Consider the following 24,797-nt stretch of genomic DNA (forward strand, 5'->3'; position numbering starts at 1 on the left):
TACAGTACTTTTACTGGTGGTGACCATGAGTCAGTCGAACTTCAACCAAATAATTTGGCATCTCGACTGTATTGCTATGACCAGATTATGAGTGTGTTGAGTGCATTTAGTCCCAATCTGGTTTTAAAGCTGCCTTCTGCTAGAAAAGCTAATTATCTACCCATGGTCTTTCGCCTGTGGTCACCATACGTGTCCTTAAACTGTGGTGAGTCACACTTACCGACTAATGACCATTAATTAGGTGACATTGAATAAAGAGGAAAGAGTGAAGCTGATGGCTTTATTTGCGAGTCATAAATACAACTGTACACTGTCCTAAGCATGACAGATATCATTAATAACTATTTCTGTCAGGATATGACACCTAACAACTTTTATTCCCATTTTTTTTATACCCAAATACGTTTCTTTGATAGACATGATGAGCGTTATATTGTATACAATAAAACTAAGGCCTAGAAGAGGACCTACAATGAAGTTTCTATCATGGTTTCGGTGTCTGATGTGGTCTCATAAGCAACCATGACGCCAAATTGCGTAATCTTGTCACTAGGGAGGTAGTCACATGACTTCAAAGGCTCTACGTTGTCAGGGAAACAGCAAAAAGGTCAGTGTCATGTTTACCCAAGATGGTGCTTGTTTATGTAGTGGTTGTGAATGTTGTCACAATGTTTGAGGCTGCATTTAGTGACTTAGACTTTTTCTATATTGGCTATCTCCCCACTGAACATCATCTTTGGAGTGGAACATTTCAAGTCAATATACCATTATTATAAAGACCTCCGGATCAGTTTTGAGATTGATTAAAGATTTGAGTGAGTCGATTCCTGAATGCTAAACGAATCAATATGGAGCATAGCGAAGACAACAACTAGCAGGAAAATGTTAAGCCTCTATAAAGTAAAGTGTTGAAATCCTGCTGTAATTCCCTCCTAGTTGAACCAACGCTACAACAGCACCATACCTAGTCAGCAATGGTTTTGCTGGCTGGTCACATATTATGTTATGGCATATTTGTGTTCTTCCGGATTGGCTGGAGGCTGAGAGAGAAAAGAGAGGGGGAGATGAAATGGATAGAAGAAGGAGAGAGAGAATAGGGAGATAAGGGGACAGAGAGAAAAAAAAAGGGAAGAAGAGAGGAGACTGAGAGAAGTAGGTGAGGGAGCACTAGTTGTCCCTAATCGAGTGAGAGGCTTCACGGTTGGGTGATCTCGCCAGCCTCACATGGATAGTTATGTAACAGCTCTTTGGGGGTGGGGTGTGTTAGCCCCTCGCTCACCTCCCACCCAGTAGAGTAAAAATACTGGAATGGCATGCCGAAAGCGAGAATACACGTCATGCTTATACAAAATGCATGATGTGTGTATGCGCCAGTCTCATTGGGGAGCTGGTTTGAAACCACCCATCTCACACTGAAAGGAAGCATGCCTAAGTACAGCAATAGCAAGGGAAAGCCTTATTACAATGGGGGCAGGTGTATTTAATGGATAGTTGGTAACCACATGAGTACCGGTATACCAGAGAATTGACATTCTATTCTGATAACAGTATACAGATTTTCTATACGCAATTTATTATCATCATCATCATCATCATCATCATCTCATCATCATCATCTCTCTCTCTTCTCCCTTTCTCTCTCTCTCTCTCTCTCTGTTTCTCTCTCTCTTTCACCCTCCCTGCAGCTGGGCTTTGCTGACCTCAACATGGCAGAGTTTGCTGGCTCAGGCTCTACCGTGCACTGCTGTATTCTCGAGGGCTACGATACCAAGAACACTCGACAGGATAACTCCATTCTCAAGGTAACCACACACACACACACACACACACACGTTCAGATGAGCTCATCGAAGCCCCATGTGCAAAGACATGTCCTCTGCACTCTGCACAGAGAGATCAAGGCCATGCTGAGATTTGTTCAAGAAGTGTTCAGGTTGAATGAGCGGTTAGCTTTCCCACTAGGCATTTAGAGTGGACAGTTATTTGCACAGTAAATGGATGAATAGACTGATCTTGCCAGGGGCCACTCTTTTGGCTTATTTTTAACCTGACAGTTTTTAGTAACCATACGTGCTGTAGTTTTGAATGCAATGAGGGGGGAAAAAACACTAGTTAAAGTGTTCTGTTGTAACATTTTACAATAATATCAATAAAGATGATGTATGATAATAATTATAACATTGTTGTCTTTTTTCTAGGTTACTATAGGAATCACACTTTTGTCAGGGGATCCCTGCTTTAAAACGTGAGTTGGACCTCTGGCGCCACCTTTTGGCCAAAATTGATATCATAAAATAAGTCACCTCCAGATTCTGGATAGTCAGGATTTCCTCTCTTTCACTCTCATCCCAAAGAGTTTTCCTCATTCATTGTCTTTTCTGTCTTTTGGGGCTCTTGGTTAAAATGATATCAAATATGATCCAATTAATATGTGTATTTAGTGCTTACTATGATTACTTCATAATACAACTACGAAATGATTGAATGGTTTATTTTTATTTGACCTTTGATCCTGTAGGCCCCCCAGCACGGCCAAGTCCGTCTCTATCCCGGGCCAGGACCCCTCCCTGCAGCTGGACTGTAAGGGCGAGGGCACCGATGCCAACTATAACCCTCCCCCAGGGGGCGTCACCAGGACATCAACAGGACGGCCCCTCAAACCCAGACTCTCCTCAGCTCCTCTCAACGCTGGTACGACAGTGAATCACATCTGATTGCTGAAACTTTATTAAAGGGGCAATCTGCAGTTCAAACAAAAACATATATACCCAATGCAGATTTTCCCTTTCATTTATTATCTTTGTATTATCTATTTAATCCTTTATTTGTGTATTTTTTAAATAAGTTGACTCTCCTGTTGTCCATGAGGGACACCATTTGTTGAATTTCATGCCACAGAAGCTAACATCATCTTGTGTGTTGTGTTGTGGCTCCAGGTCTACCTAGGGAGCAGTTGGAACAGAACCTGTCCAGCCCAGATGAAGTGTTTCACACAGGACACTCCCGGAACTCCAGCTACGCCAGCCAGCAGAGCAAGATATCAGGTCAGTTAACTTCTTTAAGATTGCCAAACTTACTATTGTGTATGTTGGCAGGAGTAGGGTGAAGTGGCCCCTAGGCTCTGATCTTGGATCAGATTGTCATTTTCCCCACTAATGGTTAAGGTTAGGATTGGTGGAGGGGAAGCTGATTGTAGATCTGTACCAAGGGGGATTTCTGCCCTGGAGCATGTTGCCACAGGGCCATAGCTACCCTGTCCTGTCACCCGTCCTGTCACCCCCCCCCCCCCCAAATGCACTGACTTTCTTTATAACTACTACTTCATTGAGGGAAAATGTACTTGCTACGACTGTGATATGTGGTTCTCTCGCCCAGCTTTCATAAGATGAATGCACAAAAGTCACTTTGGATAAGAGCGTCTGCTAAATGTTAAAATGTAAGTCAGGGTGTTCATCTTAGCCTTGGACTAACTCAATATGGTTTGATTGAGTTGATCTAAAAGACTCTGATGGGTAAATAATACCTGTCATAGGGTTATATGACAATCCTGTGTGTGTCTGCTGTATGTGCATGCACAGTGTGTGTCTGCTGTATGTGCATGCACAGTGTGTGTCTGCTGTATGTGCATGCACAGTGTGTGTCTGGGGGTCTAATATATGCCCTCCCCTTGTCTCCCAGGCTACAGCACGGAACACTCTCGCTCCTCCAGCTTGACAGACCTCACCCACCGCCGCAATGCCTCAACCAGCAGCAGTACCTCCGGGAGCCTGGGCACCCCTACCCAGACCCCCCACGTCTTCGCCCACCCCCTCGCAGCAGACCCCCAGATACCAGGAGAGCCAGGCACCAAGCCTGAGAGACCCATACGGCCCCTACGGCCTGTCCTGCTCTCCAATAGACCCTCCAGGCAAGTCACAGCACACCACACATAGACAGACACAGACACAAACGCACACCACACATACAAACACACATACACACACACAGACACACACACAGACAAACACACAGACAAAAACACATACAAACACACAGACACACCACACATACAGACACACAGACAAACACACAGACACACCACACACACAAACGCACACCACACATACAAACACGCATACAAACACACAGACACACATTTATATTTTTCGAGGTCATTACATTTATTCCCAAATATCCAATCTGTTGCTGGGTTGCTGATTACTTTTCCACAGTAACATATCGAACCCTGTTTCGGCGTACCGTGTCAAATAGATCAAAGAACAGTATTTGACAGTAACAGCTCAGGTGTTACTGGTTAACTGCACCACAATCACTGATGACTGAGAGAGCCTCGATCAGGTGTTACTGGTTAACTGCACCACAATCACTGATGACTGAGAGAGCCTCGATCAGGTGTTACTGGTTAACTGCACCACAATCACTGATGACTGAGAGAGCCTCGATCAGGTGTTGTTGGGTAACCATGTCATGTGACCTGCCAGGAGGAAGAAGGACTCTGTGGAAAGCCACCCCACCTGGGTGACCTGCCAGGAGGACGACACGCGCATCGACGCCGACGACATTGTGGACAAGATCATCCAGAGCCAGAACTTTGCTGATGTCAACAACCATAAAGAAGGTATGTGGAGGGGAGTAGCCATGATGGAACAGTGAAAACTAGTTGCTGATGTCAACAACCATAAAGAAGGTATGTGGAGGGGAGTAGCCATGATGGAACAGTGAAGACTAGTTGTTGATGTCAACAACCATAAAGAAGGTATGTGGAGGGGAGTAGCCATGATGGAACAGTGAAGACTAGTTGTTGATGTCAACAACCATAAAGAAGGTATGTGGAGGGGAGTAGCCATGATGGAACAGTGAAGACTAGTTGTTGATGTCAACAACCATAAAGAAGGTATGTGGAGGGGAGTAGCCATGATGGAACGGTGAACACTAGTTGTTGATGTCAACAACCATAAAGAAGGTATGTGGAGGGGAGTAGCCATGATGGAACAGTGAAGACTAGTTGTTGATGTCAACAACCATAAAGAAGGTATGTGGAGGGAGTAGCCATGATGGAACAGTGAAGACTAGTTGTTGATGTCAACAACCATAAAGAAGGTATGTGGAGGGGAGTAGCCATGATGGAACAGTGAAGACTAGTTGCTGATGTCAACAACCATAAAGAAGGTATGTGGAGGGGAGTAGCCATGATGGAACAGTGAAGACTAGTTGTTGATGTCAACAACCATAAAGAAGGTATGTGGAGGGGAGTAGCCATGATGGAACAGTGAAGACTAGTTGCTGATGTCAACAACCATAAAGAAGGTATGTGGAGGGGAGTAGCCATGATGGAACGGTGAACACTAGTTGTTGATGTCAACAACCATAAAGAAGGTATGTGGAGGGGAGTAGCCATGATGGAACGGTGAACACTAGTTGTTGATGTCAACAACCATAAAGAAGGTATGTGGAGGGGAGTAGCCATGATGGAACAGTGAAGACTAGTTGTTGATGTCAACAACCATAAAGAAGGTATGTGGAGGGGAGTAGCCATGATGGAACAGTGAAGACTAGTTGTTGATGTCAACAACCATAAAGAAGGTATGTGGAGGGGAGTAGACATGATGGAACGGTGAACACTAGTTGTTGATGTCAACAACCATAAAGAAGGTATGTGGAGGGGAGTAGCCATGATGGAACGGTGAAGACTAGTTGTTGATGTCAACAACCATAAAGAAGGTATGTGGAGGGGAGTAGCCATGATGGAACAGTGAAGACTAGTTGTTGATGTCAACAACCATAAAGAAGGTATGTGGAGGGGAGTAGCCATGATGGAACAGTGAAGACTAGTTGTTGATGTCAACAACCATAAAGAAGGTATGTGGAGGGGAGTAGCCATGATGGAACGGTGAAGACTAGTTGTGAACATTGTGTATATATATTTTTTTGTACCTTTATTTAACTAGGCAAGTCAGTTAAGAACAAATTCTTATTTGCAATGATGGCCTACCCCGGACCAAACCTTAACCCGGACGACTCTGGGCCAATTGTGTTGATGGAATAGCTCATAGAAAATGACAACAGTGAGCCTGACCACACAGTGATAATGTTGTGCTTCTCACTATTTTATCCCTCTGTGTGCCCTCTCTCTCTTTCTTGTCTTTCATTCCTGCTTCCACACACAGACAGCAACCTCAGACTGTTTGTCAGCAAAGATGGGACTACAGCCCTGAGTGGGATACAACTGGGAAACAGGTGATTTGTCCATGCAAGATGATCTGTGTATAGTATGTTATGAGGATCAAGAACATATCACTTGTTAAGGTAATAAAAGAAAGAAATGAACCCCTTCCTCTTCTTATGTGTTTGCTGTAGTGTGATTGCTGGTGTCTTTGAGCCGGTAGTGATCGAGAGCCACTAGCGATGAAGATTGATGGAGGTCAAATCGCTCTACCCCCCCCCTCCCTCCATCTCACTCATTCCCTCAGCTGGTGGGAAAAGGGTACATGGGGGACACTGAAGACAACTCCACTGTTGTGTGTGTGTGTGTGTGTGTGTGTGTGTGTGTGTGTGGTATGTGTGTGTGTGTGCGCACACATGACTGGCTGCCTTTTGTTCTACACCACTTCAACAAACACCACTAGACAACAGATGTAACCCTTTAAGCAGACATTTAAGCAGATATTTAAGGTGATGTAGGTGGGAGGTGCGACGTCTGAATAATCCATTAATGTAGAAAAGCTTTTAAAATCAATGCTTTCGTCTGGGGGGGGGGGGCGTAGGTGTAAAGTGTGCAAAGTACTTGATAGAGAGAGAAATGGGAAACCATCGCATCGTGGAAATTGTAGTGCAACACTGAAAACCAGGAAAAGGCATTGGAGTCAAATGTGGCTGCCTCAAGTTGGAACGTAATGGTTTACCTCAAGTTGGAACGTAATGGTTTACCCCATGTTGGAACGTAATGGTTTACCCCATGTTGGAACGTAATGGTTTACCTCAAGTTGGAACGTAATGGTTTACCCCATGTTGGAACGTAATGGTTTACCTCAAGTTGGAACGTAATGGTTTACCCCATGTTGGAACGTAATGGTTTACCTCAAGTTGGAACGTTATGGTTTACCCCATGTTGGAACGTAATGGTTTACCCCATGTTGGAACGTAATGGTTTACCCCATGTTGGAACGTAATGGTTTACCCCATGTTGGAACGTAATGGTTTACCTCAAGTTGGAACGTAATGGTTTACCCCATGTTGGAACGTAATGGTTTACCCCATGTTGGAACGTAATGGTTTACCTCAAGTTGGAACGTTATGGTTTACCCCATGTTGGAACGTAATGGTTTACCTCAAGTTGGAACGTTATGGTTTACCCCATGTTAGAACGTAATGGTTTACCCCATGTTGGAACGTAATGGTTTACCCCATGTGTATCATTTCGTGTATCAATTCAAATGAGGGGAGCTAAAACCAAGAAAGATGTGGAGAAATTGAACAGACCATTTGAACTAGGCTTCAATGGGTGGTTTTCAATGTGAAATGTTCTATTTGCGATGAACCCCTTGCAATCCTCAGATTCCAGAACAACAGAACAACCGCACTAGACCTGGGGCTAAAGTTACTGTATAGCCCAAATAACCCATGTTATAGAATTATAAAGTTATAGAATATATGCATATAAATATGTAATATGACAATAGATAATATTTATATACGGACCTGAGAAAGAGAAAGGTATGCACATGAGGCTGTACATATTGCCATTGTCTATGTGTGATTCATCAATTACTCTCGGTAAATGCAGGTAGGGTTGGTAATGGATGAGTCTAGTCTACGCCCTTGGTCCTCCGCCCTTGGCTCTTTTACATAGTCTAGCTTCACGTCCTTAAAGTCAAATACTATCCTGCAGTTCACCAGCTGGCTTGGTGTCTACACTTGTAAAAGTAGGAAAATCAGACTCAACTTTTCGTGGTTTCTCTATTTTTGTTGTTAGTCATGTGTCTGTCTCAGGATATATGGATGGTGGGTTACCCTGTACTGTTTTGTCCCTGGCCTGTCATGTATGTCACACCTAATTGATTTGAGTCACCACGCCCATGACATCAGTCCGTGTTCTCAAGGACAGGAGCTGTCTGTTACCAGGTTACACCCATCCCCTTTTGGATTGGTGTTCTCAAGGACAGGAGCTGTCTGTTACCAGGTTTCACCCATCCCCTTTTGGATTGGTGTTCTCAAGGACAGGAGCTGTCTGTTACCAGGTTACACCCATCCCCTTTTGGATTGGTGTTCTCAAGGACAGGAGCTGTCTGTTACCAGGTTACACCCATCCCCTTTTGGATTGGTGTTCTCAAGGACAGGAGCTGTCTGTTACCAGGTTACACCCATCCCTTTTGGATTGGTGTTCTCAAGGACAGGAGCTGTCTGTTACCAGGTTACACCCATCCCCTTTTGGATTGGTGTTCTCAAGGACAGGAGCTGTCTGTTACCAGGTTACACCCATCCCCTTTTGGATTGGTGTTCTCAAGGACAGGAGCTGTCTGTTACCAGGTTACACCCATCCCCTTTTGGATTGGTGTTCTCAAGGACAGGAGCTGTCTGTTACCAGGTTACGCCCATCCCCTTTTGGATTGGTGTTCTCAGCAAACCAATGTTTACAGTGTGATGCAAAAGGAAACTCGACCGCATATTATTTCAAACTTGCTTTCTCGCTGCAAGGGGAAGAGTATTGCTTTTTAAACCTGGTTACTGATTTTGATTGAATTGGGGCCCATATTATGTTGTTAAGTTACTGAAGTGGGGTACTAAAGTTAGCCAGCTAACATCATAGTCCTTCTTTGTGAAGTACTTTCTATGTGGCCTTGGCCACATGAGCTGTCCAACTGTTGCCGTTCCACTTCAGTCGCAATATCACCCGAGATGTTGACTCGTTATCAAGCAAAATCAACTTACAAGTGAATAAGGGTTGTAATGATACAACTGACAGTTTAAAAAAATATATATTTTACTAGGCAAGTCAGTTAAGAACAAATTCTTATTTTCAATGACGGCCTAGGAACAGTGGGTTAACTGCCTGTTCAGGGGCAGAAAGGCAGATTTTGTAACTTGTCAGCTCGGGGATTTGAACTTGCAACCTTTCGGTTACTAGTCCAACGCTCTAACCACTAGGCTACCCTGCCGCCCCAGTATCTGGTAATCTTCTCCAAAATGACCAAGCTATTCTATTTCCTGGGGGGAAATGTAATTTCATTTCTGTCGCCCCCGGATCTTGAATGTGTTTGAAGAACATTGCATTGTAGGTATGGTGTAGTCAGAGCCAATCAGAGCCAATGAGTCAGTCTCATGCAGCTGCCTCATGTGACACAATGCACCTGGTGTGCACTGGCTTAACAACGGAGGGTTTTCAGAAGAAGCTCCACCCTCATCCCCAAATGACAATGTCCTTTTGTATGCGTGTTTGTGCCTGTGTGCCTGCGTACGTCTTTGTGAGGGAGGGAGAGGGAACGAAAATGTGGGAGTTTTGTGTGTGTACGTCTGCATATTGTGCGTGTGTATGTCCGTGTGTGCGTGTGTGTGTCTGTCTGCACATGCATGTCTGTGCTGCAAACGAATGTGCGTGTGCAAGTCGAGTTGTTTATGTGTGCTGAAATCAGAACAGCTTGCCACTCGCCTGTCTTACGGTTCGTGACCCCTGAGTATCCTTTCAGTTGATCTGAGTCAACTCAGCAGGAATACAGACCTAATGCACAGCCTGTTGATCTGAGTCAACTCAGCAGGAATACAGACCTAATACATAGCCTGTTGATCTGAGTCAACTCAGCAGGAATACAGACCTAATGCATCGCCTGTTGATCTGAGTCAACTCAGCAGGAATACAGACCTAATGCATCGCCTGTTGATCTGAGTCAACTCAGCAGGAATACAGACCTAATGCATAGCCTGTCTTTTCGCCCTTAGTCTGCTTAATTAAAATGTCTTTCAAAGGAAAAAGTGACAATGGGCTTTTATCTACCCACATGTAGCCTCTACATACTGTGTCTTCCTAACAAGGATGTTTTATTTACACCACACCAGACATTCATAGCGTACTGAGATTTGACATTCCGAGGCATAGAGAGAAAATGTCCAAAATGTCCTGGCCCTTGAAAAATAACGTTTGTATTTTTGTGCCGTTGCAATGTGCTTTTGTTTTTGTTTCACTCTCCAATGTGCATAATTGACATTGTAGATGTTGCTGTTTATACTGTGTGGGTGTACTCTTGAAAAAAGGAAACATTAAATGCATAAGCTAAAACTCCTCTGACATGAATACACATGCATGGGAAAATGTTAACGTCACAGACATTCTTCTTAGCTTTATTTTAATGTGTCACATTGATGTGGACCATTCACCTCTATTTCATTAACTTGATATACAGTGGGGCAAAAAAGTATTTAGTCAGCCACCAATTGTGCAAGTTCTCCCACTTAAAAAGATGAGAGAGGCCTGTAATTTTCATCATAGGTACTCTTCAACTATGACAGACAAAATGAGGAGAAAAAAAATACAGAAAATCACATTGTAGGATTTTTAATGAATTTATTTGCAAATTATGGTGGAAAATAAGTATTTGGTCACCTACAAACAAGCAAGATTTCTGGCTCTCACAGACCTGTAACTTCTTCTTTAAGAGGCTCCTCTGTCCTCCACTCGTTACCTGTATTAATGGCACCTGTTTGAACTTGTTATCAGTATAAAAGACAACTGTCCACAACCTCAAACAGTCACACTCCAAACTCCACTATGGCCAAGACCAAAGAGCTGTCAAAGGACACCAGAAACAAAATTGTAGACCTACACCAGGTTGGGAAGACTGAATCTGCAATAGGTAAGCAGCTTGGTTTGAAGAAATCAACTGTGGGAGCAATTATTAGGAAATGGAAGACATACAAGACCACTGATAATCTCCCTCGATCTGGGGCTCCACGCAAGATCTCACCACATGGGGTCAAAATGATCACAAGAACGGTGAGCAAAAATCCCAGAACCACACGGGGGGACCTAGTGAATGACCTGCAGAGAGCTGGGACCAAAGTAACAAAGCCTACCATCAGTAACACACTACGCAGCCAGGGACTCAAATCCTGCAGTGCCAGACGTGTCCCCCTGCTTAAGCCAGTACATGTCCAGGCCGTCTGAAGTTTGCTAGAGAGTATTTGGATGATCCAGAAGAAGATTGGGAGAATGTCATATGGTCAGATGAAACCAAAATATAACTTTTTGGTAAAAACTCAACTCGTCGTGTTTGGAGGACAAAGAATGCTGAGTTGCATCCAAAGAACACCATACCTACTGTGAAGCATGGGGGTGTAAACATGCTTTGGGGCTGTTTTTCTGCAAAGGGACCAGGACAACTGATCCGTGTAAAGGAAAGAATGAATGGGGCCATGTATCGTGAGATTTTGAGTGAAAACCTCCTTCCATCAGCAAGGGCATTGAAGATGAAACGTGGCTGGGTCTTTCAGCATGACAATGATCCCAAACACACCACCCGGGCAACGAAGGAGTGGCTTCCTAAGAAGCATTTCAAGGTCCTGGAGTGGCCTAGCCAGTCTCCAGATCTCAACCCCATAGAAAATCTTTGGAGGGAGTTGAAAGTCCATGTTGCCCAGCAACAGCCCCAAAACATCACTGCTCAAGAGGAGATCTGCATGGAGGAATGGGCCAAAATACCAGCAACAGTGTGTGAAAGAAAACCTTGTGAAGACTTACAGAAAACGTTTGATCTCTGTCATTGCCAACAAAGGGTATATAACAAAGTATTGAGATACACTTTTGTTATTGACCAAATACTTATTTTCCACCATAATTAAATAATCTAATTAATTAATTAAAAATCCTACAATGTGATGTTCTGGATTTTTTTTTCTCATTTTGTCTGTCATAGTTGAAGTGTACCTATGATGAAAATTACAGGCCTCTCTCATATTTTTAAGTGGAAGAACTTGCACAATTGGTGGCTGACTAAATACTTTTTTGCCCCTTTGTAAGTAAGACACTGAATCTGTGTATTTTAACAGGGGCTTTTACAACAAAACTACTATCTTTCTTTCACTCTGCCTCTCATTACATTACACTGTCTCTGAGGTGGTATAATGATAATTTGTATTAATGATAAACTGATAATAGTTCTAATGTCAAACACTTAATTCATATTTTAGTTGTTTGTATTTCCAAACCAGCTGGCTGGTTTACTTTTTGTATGCAGCAGAGATGTATTGAAAAACCTGTGCTCTTCTTTGTAACACTAAAAAATCTAGTATACAATTTTGTTTTGGTCTTCTCTAGAGTTAAAATAATTGATTGTTTCTGATTCTCCTGCTACTGATTTTATGTGTACAAGAGGGCTTGTTGTATATTCCTTGTGTTGTCTGGGTTCTGTTTTCCTACGTACTTGACTGTTTGTAACCAGAGTAGAACCATGTTAACATGAGGTTCTGCTGCCATGAATGGAGCGCCAAGGATTTTATCCTGCATATTTGAAATATGAATGAATCAACACAGGGTGCGATTTCTCTGGTGCAGCACATCATCAGATATGTGTCATTGCATTTTAAATCTGCCAGAGTATCCCCTCCTTGTTGTGGGTTGAATAACTTGGTACAGTAGGTAGAGGATGGCAGTCAACACTCTGAGATTGCTCTCTGAAAGATAGAGGGGGAGTACTGTAAATCACTTTCATGGTTCAAAACCTCACACGGGCCTTTCCTGAGGCTCATCAGCTCAGTAGGTAGAGGAACCATGATTGAACGGGGACCAGATATGCTATTCCAAGATTCATAACAGCACATAGGTCTGGACAACTATCTTGACTATTGAAATGACATTTATTTTCAGATTTTCCAGAATTATTGTGAGATATTTTACACACACACACTTACAGGATTGCGCCAAAGTTTTCTCATCTTCATTTTTTCTCCTAAAATCTATTTATTCTATCACTTTAAACTCACATGTGGAGGTACACTGTGGCATGATGAATTGGAACTATATTTCTACACACTATTCTAATGTTTCCTATTTTAGATTGTAAATGTCTAGTGGAACAGTGTAAATGTCATATTTTGTGGAAATAAAATTATTGTTGGGCATCTGAAAAACTTTTGGCCTGATTTATTACACATCCATAATACAATGTAGCTCAGAATGTCATATAGGAGTCTATACCTCGGTGATGATCATGCTGTTACTCTGACTCCATCTTGTAGTGTAAATATGTCTGAGTTACATGTGTACACTAGGATCTCAAGGACACACCCATCACTTACATGTGATCGAGATGTCTGGTCATGAATCCTCCAGCTGGTACAACTATGACAAGATGTTGGGTGGCCACATTCACATTTACCAAAGAGGATGTTGAAATAGATTCCTAGGTGGTATTACTCTATTATGGGTAGGCCTACTAATTTGAGAGGTAACCCAACAGCAATGGACAAATGGCAGTGGTGGGGTGGAAAAAGTACCCATATTTTCACACTTGAGTAAAAGTGAAGATACCTTAACAGAAAGTTACTCAAGTAAAAGCGAAAGTCACCCAGTAAAATATTACTTGAGTAAAAGTCTAAAAGTATTTGCAGTGGTGGAAAAACTACCCAATTGTCATATTTGAGTAAAAGTAAAGATACCGTAATAAAAAATGAGTCAAGTAAAAGTGAAAGTCACCCAGTAAAATACTACTTGAGTAAAACTCTAAAAGTATTTGGTTTAAAATGTACTTAGGTATCAAAAGTAAAAGTATAAATAATTTCAAATGTCTTATATTAAGCAAATCAGACAGCAACATTTTCTAGATGTTTTTTTTATTTATGTATAGCCAGGTGCACACTCTAACACTGACATCATTTACAAACTAAGCATGTGTGTTTAGTGAGTCTACCAGATCAAAGGCAGGAGGTGACCAGCGATGTTCTCTTGATAAGTGCGTGAATTGGACCATTTTCCTGTCCTGCTAAGCATTCAAAATGTAACAAGTACATTTGTGTGTCAGGGAAAATTTATGGAGTAAAAAGTACATCATTTTCTTTAGGAATGCATTGAAGTAAAAGTAAAAGTTGTCAAAAATATGAATAGTAAAGTAAAGTCCAGATACCCCCAAAAACTACTTATGTAGTACTTTAAAGTATTTTTATTTAAATATTTTTACTTAAATACTTTACACCACTGACAAACGGAAGAACAGTTATGTATGTAGCAGGCCTAGTTGTAAATTATGATAACATAATTATTTTCAATTTGAATCACCATTTGGCAAGATGCTCTAGTCTGCCTGACTTGTACAGAAAACCTTTATAGATGCTGGCATACAACCAAAGAGTGGGAAACCTTTTTAATACAACTACAACTCCCAAGAAAACCATGTATATAGCGTGACCCTGTATATAGCTTACTTACTTTCTCGTGGTCATCTTATTTCTATTCATTATGTGTTTTTGTTCTACTTAACCTTTTCGTTATAGTACTACTGACATTGATTTCTGCATTGTTGGGAAAGAGCATGCAAGAAAGGTATTTCACTGTAATGGCCACGTGACAATGAAAAAAATATATATGTTCTTCCACATCCGGGTCACCTCGCAGTTTACGGAAGTGATTCATACGCGGAAACAACACGTCAGAAATGGTGAGAGAAATACACAAAGTTGTGATTTACCCTGCATAATGCTGCCATTTTCATTTATATCCGCAAATATATTTAATTATATACGGATTAGCTGGTAAATGTCGCTAGGGAAGCTCCCGAGACCATGTCAAAGCCAGAAAAGGTGTATGTTAAACTGAATTAGCTAGCTAGCTTCCTAGATAATCTCTCAAACCTGTCTGTACTGTATGGTAGTTACAGCAATCTATCACACTATTGTCTTTTTTTTGTGTCATGCATGGCATATTTATCACCTTGCCAGATTATCAAATTAAACTTTGTAGTGTTAGCTAGCTTATCTGGTTAGCTATATGAATCATCTTCTACGTATAGCTGTCTAGCCATGCGTACTAACTGTTCTTATTATTAGTAATAATAGCTATTCATATGATGCTTTTAGATATTTTTAACCTCGTACATTTGGTCTTACTTTCTTGTAGGCCACAGGGGCAGACCAAGCAGTTGGCATGGGCCTTGTTGGCTTCAGCCTCCTGTTGTTTACATACTACACAATATGGGTAATCATTCTGGTAGGTAATTTATAGCCTAGATCTGCTATTCTGGTCCAAAATCTGTTTGTGCTGTTTTGCCAACACCTGCCATGGCATACCAATGGTTTTCCAAGACCGCACAATCCATTCTGAGACCAGGCTATAGATTAGATCTGCAAATTAAACGTGTTGCCTGAAATCGTTTTTGTGTCCACTGACTAACTTGACTGTTCATGTACCTTTTCCAGCCGTTTGTGGACAGCGATCATGTGGCCCACCAGTATTTTCTTCAACGGGAGTATTCTGTCATTCTACCTGGGATCGCAGCATTGATACTGCTGCTCAGTGTAGGTGAGTTCTGGAATGCTGCATTGGATGGGTTCTAATCCAGTGTTTTGGTCCCTTCCCTGTTCCCTGCCTGTTCCCTGCCTGTAGATCCAAAAGAACTGGATAGACATAGGATCTATGTATTCTAAGGCATTCTGTTTGTTCACAAGGATCTCCCTGAGCTAGGTGCTACTGTGATGTCTATCTGGTGGTCTACAAATCACCAGAACTTAAAGTGGTACTGACAGTGTTTTAACTACTATGCTAATATGAAACAAACATAATATCAGTCAAAAAATATCAAATTCCCAGTTTATGCTTTGAAACCAACTCAATAAGAGGTTATATTTGAGTCAAGATTCCATGACATACAGTAACGCATTGTTGGCAAAATAGATGGATGCAGTTCAATACATGATTAATATAATTCATCAATACATTTCTTGGTAGTCTAAAAAAATATTGCTATCAGGTTGTAAATCACAGCTGGCCTGGTACATTGTTTGCTGCCTCCACCCATTCGGGATGCTCTGTTTCAGTTGTAATTACAGAAATATTTTTTGGGGAACAATGGACGACTGTAACTAAGGCTGGGAATGTCAGTGCAATCAAACTAGCAAGGGCAAAGTCAGTCATAACGTGGGTAAGAGGCTAGCACACGTGTCAAACACAAGGCCCGCAGTCTGAATATTACGCACCAGCGAGTATAAATGAGTCATCTACTTTATGAAATTACTGCCTGGTGTGGTTGCATAGGTGAATTCAACTTCAATTGCGCTGCATTTGTGTTCCATTTACAGCGCACAGTGGAGGGATCGAGTACAGACATGCTACTAAATTGTTGCTGTATGGTTTCGTTTTTTAAAGCTTGACAATGAATAACTAAAAAAACAACCTGCAACAAAACACCATGCGAAGGAAGAACATGTAAGACTATTACAGCAAAATCAGAGCAGTAGCCTAAGCTGGCTATTCAACTACAATACATTTTGAGTGCACCATACAGCAATGCTGCATTTAACCACACCGGAGATCCATGCAGTGCAACAAAAATAAAATAAACATGTTTTACGTTTAACTGTTACAACAACTTGTTATTAAATGCCTTTTGATTAGGGTCGCAGCATATTATGCAAGCATAGCAGCAAAGGCAGAACAAATAGTATTTATCTCTTTTGTTTTATTGTTAAAATGCTATATACAGTATCCTATGTACGTAAGTGGACATTATAAAGGGCCATATTTTTTTCGAAATAATACAGTGGTTGGTTCCCAGTTAAGTTTTTTGTTTATTTTGTAAAAAATAAAAAAAAAATGGCTAAGTCTGGTTCACAAATTCGTTGTTGTTTTTTTAAATCTGGCTCATGCACTAATTGAGTTTGACACCCCCAGCCTCTATTTATGTAGCATGCTAAAAATACGGAGCCTAAAGTTAGCTAGCTGCTGGGAGGATATCATGTCGTTGGAAGAGTGGGTGAGTGACCGACTTTTCCCAATCATACCGTTTTTCGTTGGCTACAGCTAGAGATCACTTTCCTAACTAGCTAACTATGCTGAACTTGAATTACTTATCCACAGTTAACATATCTTAGTTGTCAATCAAAATTATTTGGCATAGATCAAATCGGTGGGTAGGCAAGTTCTCATTCAGTTGTCAAAATGTGGGTTCTGACAAGCATGCATTGCAGAAGTACGAGCAGGCTACTATTCCCCATCGTTTATCAGTGCAATGTTGAAGGCCAACTAGCTGAAACAGTTTAAGAGGGTTTATCTAATGATTTCTCATGAGCAGGGATGCACAGGGGATGCATTTCCCCTTTCGGCGAAATTCGTAGTTTTGAATCCAAAATAGGTGACATAGCTTCGTGATTCGTGTAGGGGCGGCAGTCGGTTAGAGCATCGGACTAGTAACCGAAAGGTTGCAAGTTCAATCCCCCGAGCTGACAAGGTACAAAATCTGTCGTTCTGCCCCTGAACAGGCAGTTAAATCACTGTTCCTAGGCCGTCATTGACAATAAGAATTTGTTCTTAACTGACTTGCCTGGTTAAATAAAAGATCCAATGAGAAAAGTTTGGGAGGGGAGGTGGTTTGGATCACTACTGGCTGTAAGCGAACGAGTGATGCGCGTTTGGAGCAATACTGTCTGTATCCAAGGCTCAGCCAATCGTTCACATAACAGCAGAATGCAAGAATGCAGTGCAGCAAGCGACTGAAGAGAGAAGAGACAACCAATGTGCTAGTTACAGGAAAGACAGCATAGAGTAGAAAGGCAGTTGCAGCAGCGTGTCTCCTGAACGATTAATGAAGAGGTGACGTTAGGTGAGAAGCCTGACCACGGAGACGGGGGTGAGAAGGTGATAAAGCGTACTTCATGAGCTGTAACCGAAAAACAACTGGAATTTGGAAAGTTTGAGGTGAGGGAGATAGTGTGGTGGAACAAGCATTGTTAAGTATCTTGCTAGCTGGATTGAATTCTTTGTTAACTAGCCAGAGAAATGTTGAGCAAAATTAGCCAACTCGTCTGATCAAAAGTTTATGGTGTGACAATTAGCTTGCTAATAGTCAGACAGCTAGCTAACGTTACAACATCAGATGAGCTAACATTAGTAACCTAACCAATTCGCTTATAAGAAATCCCTCTATGCCCTCCAACAAACCATCAAACAGGCAAAGCGTCAATACAAGACTAAGATCGAGTCGTACTACACCGGCTCTGACGCTCGTCGGATGTGACAGGGCCTGCAAACCATTAGACTACAAAGGGAAGAACAGCCGCGAGCTACCCAGTGACACAAGCCTACCGGATGAGCTAAACTACTTTATGCTCGCTTCGAGGGAAATAACACTGAAACATGGATGAGAGCACCAGCTGTACCGGAAGACTGTGTGATCATGCTCTCCGCAGCCGATGTGAGTAAGACCTTTAGACGGGTCAACATTCACAAGGCCGCAGGGCCAGATGGATTACCAGGACGTGTACTGCTAGCATGCACTGACCAACTAGCAAGTGTCTTCACTGACATTTTCAACCTCTCCCTGTCCGAGTCTGTAATACCAACATGTTTTAAGCAGACCACCACAGTGCCTGTGCCCAAGAACACTAAGGTAACCTGCCTAAATGACTACCGGCCCCGTAGCACTCACATCTGTAGCCATGAAATGCTTTGAAAGGCTGGTCATGGCTCACATCAACACCGTTATCCCAGAAACCCTAGACCCTCTCCAATTTGCCTACCGCCTCAACAGATCCACAGATGATGCAAACTCTATTGCACTCCACACTGCCTTTTCCCACCTGAACAAAAGGATCACCTATGTGAGAATGCTATTCATTGACTACAGCTCAGTGTTCAACACCATAGTGCCCTCAATGCTCATCAATAAGCTCAGAACCCTGGGACTAAACACCACCCTCTGCAACTGGATCCTGGACTTCCTGACGGGCCGCCCCCAGGTGGTAAGGGTAGGTAACAACACAGCCGCCACGCTGGTCCTCAACACAGGGACCCCTCAGGGGTGTGTGCTCAGCCCCCTCCTGTACTCCTTGTTCACTCATGACTGCACGGCCAGGCACTACTCCGACACCATCATTAAAGTTGCTGATGACACAACAGTGGTAGGCCTGATCACCGACAACAACGAGACAGCCTATAGGGAGGAGGTCAGAGACCTGGCTGTGTGGTGCCAGGACAACAACCTCTCCCTCAACGTGATCAAGAAAAAGGAGATGATGGTGGACTACAGGAAAAAGAGGACAGAGCACGCCCACATTCTCTTTAACTGGGCTGCAGTGGAGCAGGTTGAGCGCTTCAAGTTCCTTGGTGTCCACATCACAAACTAACATGGACCAAACACACCAAGACAGTTGTGAAGCAGGCATGACAAAACCTATTCCCCCTCAGGTGACTGAAAAGATTTGGCATGGGTCCTCAGATCCTCAAAAGGTTCTACAGCTGCAACATCGAGAGCATCCTGACTGGTTGCATCACTGCCTGGTATGGCAACTGCTCGGCCTCCGACTGCAAGGCACTACAGAGGGTAGTGTGAACGGCCCAGTACATCACTGGGGCCACGCTTCCTGCCATCCAGGACCTCTATACCAGGCTGTGTCAGAGGAAGGCCCTGAAAATTGTCAGACTCCAGCCACCCTAGTCATAGACTTTTCTCTCTGCTCCCACACGGCAAGAGGTGCCAGAGCACCAAGTCTGGGTCCAAGAGGCTTCTAAAAATCTGTTCTAAAACAGCTTCTACCCCCCCAAGCCATAAGACTTGTGAACATCTAATCAAATTGCTACCCAGACTATTTGCATTGCCCCCCCACACACACCACTGCCACTCTCTGTTGTCATCTATACATACTACCTCAACTAACCGGTGCCCCCACATATTGACTCTGTACCGGTACCCCCTGTATATAGCCTCCACATTGACTCTGTACTGGTACCCCCTGTATATAGCCTCCACATTGACTCTGTAATGGTATCCCCCTGTATATAGCCTCCACATTGACTCTGTACCGGTACCCCCTGTATATAGCCTCCACATTGACTCTGTACTGGTACCCCCTGTATATAGCCTCCACATTGACTCTGTAATGGTATCCCCCTGTATATAGCCTCCACATTGACTCTGTAATGGTATCCCCCTGTATATAGCCTCCACATTGACTCTGTACTGGTATCCCCTGTATATAGCCTCCACATTGACTCTGTAATGGTATCCCCCTGTATATAGTCTCCACATTGACTCTGTACCGGTACACCCTGTATATAGCCTCCACATTGACTCTGTACTGGTACCCCCTGTATATAGCCTCCACATTGACTCTGTAATGGTATCCCCCTGTATATAGCCTTCACATTGACTCTGTACTGGTACCCCCTGTATATAGCCTCCACATTGACTCTGTACCGGTACCTCCTGTATATAGCCTCCATATTGACTCTGTAATGGTATCCCCCTGTATATAGCCTCCACATTGACTCTGTAATGGTATCCCCCTGTATATAGCCTTCACATTGACTCTGTACTGGTACCCCCTGTATATAGCCTCCACATTGACTCTGTAATGGTATCCCCCTGTATATAGCCTCCACATTGACTCTGTACTGGTACACCCTGTATATAGTCTCCACATTGACTCTGTACTGGTACCCCCTGTATATAGCCTCCACATTGACTCTGTACTGGTACCCCCTGTATATAGTCTCCACATTGACTCTATACCGTAATACCCTGTATATAGCCTCCACATTGACTCTGTACCGGTACCCCCTGTATATAGTCTCCACATTGACTCTGTACCAGTACCCCCTGTATATAGCCTCCACATTGACTCTGTACCGTAATACCCTGTATATAGTCTCCACATTGACTCTGTACCGGTACACCCTGTATATAGTCTCCACATTGACTCTGTACTGGTACCCCCTGTATATAGTCTCCACATTGACTCTGTACCAGTACCCCTGTATATAGTCTCCACATTGACTCTATACCGTAATACCCTGTATATAGTCTCCACATTGACTCTGACTACCCCTGTATATAGCCTCCATATTGACTCTGGTACCCCCTGTATATAGTCTCCATATTGACTCTGTAATGGTATCCCCTGTATATAGCCTCCACATTGACTCTGTACCGTAACACCCTGTATATAGCCTCCACATTGACCTGTACCGTAATACCCTGTATATAGCCTCCACATTGACTCTGTACCGTAACACCCTGTATATAGCCTCCACATTGACTCTGACTCTGTATATAGCCTCCACAATGACTCTGTACCGGTGCCCCTGTATATAGCCTCCATATTGACTCTACTGTATCCCCTGTATATAGTACATTGACCCCCTGTATATAGCCTCCACATTGACTCTGTACCGGTGCCCCCTGTATATAGCCTCCACATTGACTCTGTACTGGTATCCCCTGTATATAGTCTCTACATTGACTCTGTACTGGTACCCCCTGTATATAGCCTCCACATTGACTCTGTACTGGTACCCCCTGTATATAGCCTCCATATTGACCTGTACTGGTATAGCCTCCACATTGACTCTGTACTGGTATCCACCCCTGTACCCCCTGTATATAACCTCCACATTGACTACTGTACCCCTGTAATACATTGACTTGTACCTGTATCCCCCTGAATATATTATTTTTTACTGCTGCTCTTTAATGACTTTTATCTCTTATTCTTATCTGTATATTTTTTAAACTGCACTGTTGGTTAGGGGCTCGTAAGTAAGCATTTCACTAAGGTCTACACCACATTGCATTTGGCACATGCGACTAATATAATTTGACTTAATATGAACTGGTATACGACTCCTTGCCGTTCAAGTTCTAACGTGTTAGTTGCTTACTGAACCCTGGCAATCTGTGTGAAACGTTAACTAGCTAATGAACTAACCACTATCTGTTAACCAATGTTTTCCCTCTACAGTATGTGGTTAATTTTCAGAATGAGAGAATAAGGTGAGAAATGAGGCGTTGCTTGTTAATAAACAGGTGGATTCAGGGCCTGGCTTAAGCTGGATGCCACTATAGAGGTGAAAGAAACACCACACACTTTCCCTCTCTCACTTTTGCTGGCACATTGGAGATGGATGTCCATAGGCAGAAAGTGTATCATTTGCAGTGTAGCCCAAAGATATTGTTTTTGTTGTGTTGAACTTGACAGTAACGTGTGTGAGGGTTTTAACTCGGTGAACGTTATTTTTGCACACGTTGCCTTGTTGATCGATGTCTATAGAGCCAAAATAGAATGCCTGTTTGTTTCATTCTATTTCCACTTTAAAGTGCTCGCCTGTCAGAAAATGTAATACCATTTTTTTGGGGGGGGGATTTAATGTTTCTAAAATTCTGGCATTTCCACTTTAACTACAGATCCATATGCAGTACACACATTGGTGATTCTGTGTGTGGCATCTACTGTATTTTAGTCTGGCCTTAATGAACATATTATTCTCCTTAAACAGACATGTTCTTCTCCTCCTCAGGTACCTTCATTGGCGTGGTCACCTGGAAGAATCGCAAGCCTAAGAAGGTGGACTAAGAGGGATGGTAATCACAGAGGTTAGACAGTTGAGGATGTAGAGCTAGAACTGAAGCCACTCTAGCTTCCATAGAACCTCCCTGGTTCCAACATCTTTCCAACAGTTCAGCTGAAGAAACTAAAAATAAAGTCTGGACTGCTTCTCTGGGACAGCTGATGAAAACATCTAATGACTGGAAAGACGTAAGATTTGAAGAGCTGCTGTCCACAACCTTCTATCCCTTATCTCCATTCAGACCCACTATGTGAAATCCTTAACCTTGCTGTTGGCAATGCATGGCTCCGGATGCTATATTTGTCCTCAAGGTGCATTGTCATTTTGCCAGAGATTAAAATCAATGAGTCGGTATTCACTGTTACTGTATGTGGTCAGAAACTAGATCAAACCTGGCTTCATAATGTGGAGGGGATAAAGATTAGCTGATTTTGTAGAGTGTACTATACCTGATCAAAGTTTCACTTTGGCATCCCTTTTCATCACATCTTGGACTTAGTTTTCAGGCACTGTTTTACATCTCAATTTAAGATCAATTGGAGTGGTCACCCTTAAAGGCAGTGCTGTGTTTGAGACTACTGAGACCGAGTCAAGACCGGGAGGGAGACAAGGGGTCCAAGACTGAGACCAGAAGAATGCGAGTCCAATTCAAGACCATGATTGTAATTCTGTCAAAAATAATCATCATCTGGTGTGTGGAACTGTGTGTTTTATTGCAGTGCTTGCTGTTAGCCATCTCTTTGAAAATAACTTGTTGTGTGTGTGTGTGTGTGAAACATTGTTGTGTTTTAAAGTGGAACTGACAGCATTTTAGCAACATTACATTTGATTAAAATCTGTTCAGATACACACCCAGGAAGAATATGACACTTTTAAAAAACAATGTATCCTGAAAAGAGACCACTTAGATATGGTCATTTTCACAAATTCTTAGAATGTTTGGGAATTCCGTATACTAAGGCATTTGTGAAAATTCTACAGCAATATAGATTGGGAAAGCAAAAAGTCAGTCAGTCACCTACTCTTCCAATGATATGACATACTCCTAGCAGCTAGCTATCTAGCTAATGTTACTGTGTTTTTAACTTGATACGTAAAGATACATGCTAGCCTATTAGCCACGCTATGACTGACTTGTGGTCATTGCCCTTGCTCGTTTTATTGTATTGAAATTCCTCGCCGTAGTTACATTCGTATGTTTTTGTCCAGATTATTGAGTCTTTGAAACTGAAACCGTACATCCCGAATGGAGACACAGAACAATGTACCAGGCCAGCTGTGATGTACAATCTGATAGCCATATAAATGTATTGGTGAATTATATTAATCATGAATTGAACTGCATCCATCTATTCAGCCAACAATGCCTTAGTGTATGGCATGGTACGTTGAGTCAAATAGAACCTATTTTTTAAACCTCTTATAAAGATGGTTTCGTAGCATAAACTGGGAATTTGATATTTTTGACAGATTTTATGATGGTCTGTTTCATATCTGCGAAGTAGTTAAAACGCTGTCAGTTCCACTGTAGGTCACTGGTTACTTTGTATGCAAACATGAAATGTTTTTTGCAAAGGGAAGTAATAGTTGCACATTTCAAATAGGAAATGCTTAATGGTTGTTTTTATATTCTTGTGACTGGGACCTACTGGCTTATTATGTCTGGGTTTATGGACTGCTTATCCTTTAACATTTTATTTAACAGTTAACTAGGCAAGTCAGTTAAGGACAAATTCTTATTTTCAATGACTGCCTAGGAACAGTGGGTTAACTGCCTTGTTCAGGGGCAGAACGACAGATTTGTACCTTGCCAGCTCGGGGATTCAATCTCGCAACCTTTCGGTTACTAGTCCAACATTCGAACCACTAGGCTACATGCCACCCTCTCATACTGTGTGTGACTGGTGTCTTTCCATTGTGCCTATGCCGTGGTGTAGTGGTGCCTGGAGAAGTGGGTATACTCTAATTTGGCAAAAAAGTTCACAAAGGAAAGGCACCCTGTGTGAAAATGTCTTTTTGTAATGCATTTCCCTTGCACATTTTGGGATTTTCACTCAAAATCACATTTTTTATGTATAAATAAATTGATGGTCTAAGTCCACAACAATGCTGAAACCACATCAATCTGATTGGCTGGGCCTGTCAGGGCCTGGCTCCCCAGTGGGTGGGCTTCTGTCCACCCAGGCCCATCCATGTCTATGCCCCTGATGCAGTGCATCAGGACAATCATACGTCACAAAAAGCCCACTAACCTTTTTCA

General features: G+C 42.6%; 2 protein-coding genes across 3 annotated transcripts in view; both read left to right on the forward strand.

Annotated features, from left to right (window-relative positions):
- LOC115147100 (early estrogen-induced gene 1 protein-like) overlaps positions 1 to 8,001 on the forward strand; it is a 61,517-nt gene extending 53,516 nt beyond the window's left edge. Inside the window, exons 5-12 of the mRNA XM_029689105.2 lie at positions 1,686 to 1,802; positions 2,199 to 2,245; positions 2,519 to 2,691; positions 2,937 to 3,044; positions 3,679 to 3,907; positions 4,482 to 4,618; positions 6,168 to 6,237; positions 6,358 to 8,001. Of these exons, the coding sequence (XP_029544965.2) occupies positions 1,686 to 1,802; positions 2,199 to 2,245; positions 2,519 to 2,691; positions 2,937 to 3,044; positions 3,679 to 3,907; positions 4,482 to 4,618; positions 6,168 to 6,237; positions 6,358 to 6,403 (927 nt within the window). The 3' untranslated portion in view covers positions 6,404 to 8,001. The remainder of the gene's footprint in view (positions 1 to 1,685; positions 1,803 to 2,198; positions 2,246 to 2,518; positions 2,692 to 2,936; positions 3,045 to 3,678; positions 3,908 to 4,481; positions 4,619 to 6,167; positions 6,238 to 6,357) is intronic.
- A 6,580-nt stretch (positions 8,002 to 14,581) lies between these two features.
- Positions 14,582 to 24,652, forward strand: LOC115147101 (dolichol phosphate-mannose biosynthesis regulatory protein-like). 2 transcript variants are annotated; one of them, XM_029689107.2, is made up of 4 exons: positions 14,582 to 14,639; positions 15,098 to 15,187; positions 15,397 to 15,499; positions 22,487 to 24,652. In XM_029689107.2, exons 1-4 carry the CDS (start codon positions 14,637 to 14,639, stop codon positions 22,540 to 22,542), a joined length of 252 nt encoding a protein of 83 aa, XP_029544967.1. In that variant the 5' UTR covers positions 14,582 to 14,636; the 3' UTR covers positions 22,543 to 24,652. The 2 variants fall into 2 exon arrangements, with proteins under 2 accessions (XP_029544967.1, XP_029544966.1); XM_029689106.2 differs by lacking the exon at positions 14,582 to 14,639 and adding an exon at positions 14,713 to 14,781.
- The last annotated feature ends 145 nt before the right edge of the window (positions 24,653 to 24,797 follow it).

The sequence above is a fragment of the Oncorhynchus nerka genome, linkage group LG19 (assembly GCF_034236695.1).
Source record: "Oncorhynchus nerka isolate Pitt River linkage group LG19, Oner_Uvic_2.0, whole genome shotgun sequence".
Lineage (NCBI taxonomy): Eukaryota > Metazoa > Chordata > Actinopteri > Salmoniformes > Salmonidae > Oncorhynchus > Oncorhynchus nerka.

What these genes read in the sequence shown, in the direction of transcription:
- LOC115147101 (XM_029689106.2), top strand. An exon ending in CAATATGGGTAATCATTCTG is followed by an intron (nt 15,188 to 15,396) that starts GTAGGTAATTTA and finishes TACCTTTTCCAG; the next exon opens with CCGTTTGTGGACAGCGATCA. An exon ending in GATACTGCTGCTCAGTGTAG is followed by an intron (nt 15,500 to 22,486) that starts GTGAGTTCTGGA and finishes TCTCCTCCTCAG; the next exon opens with GTACCTTCATTGGCGTGGTC.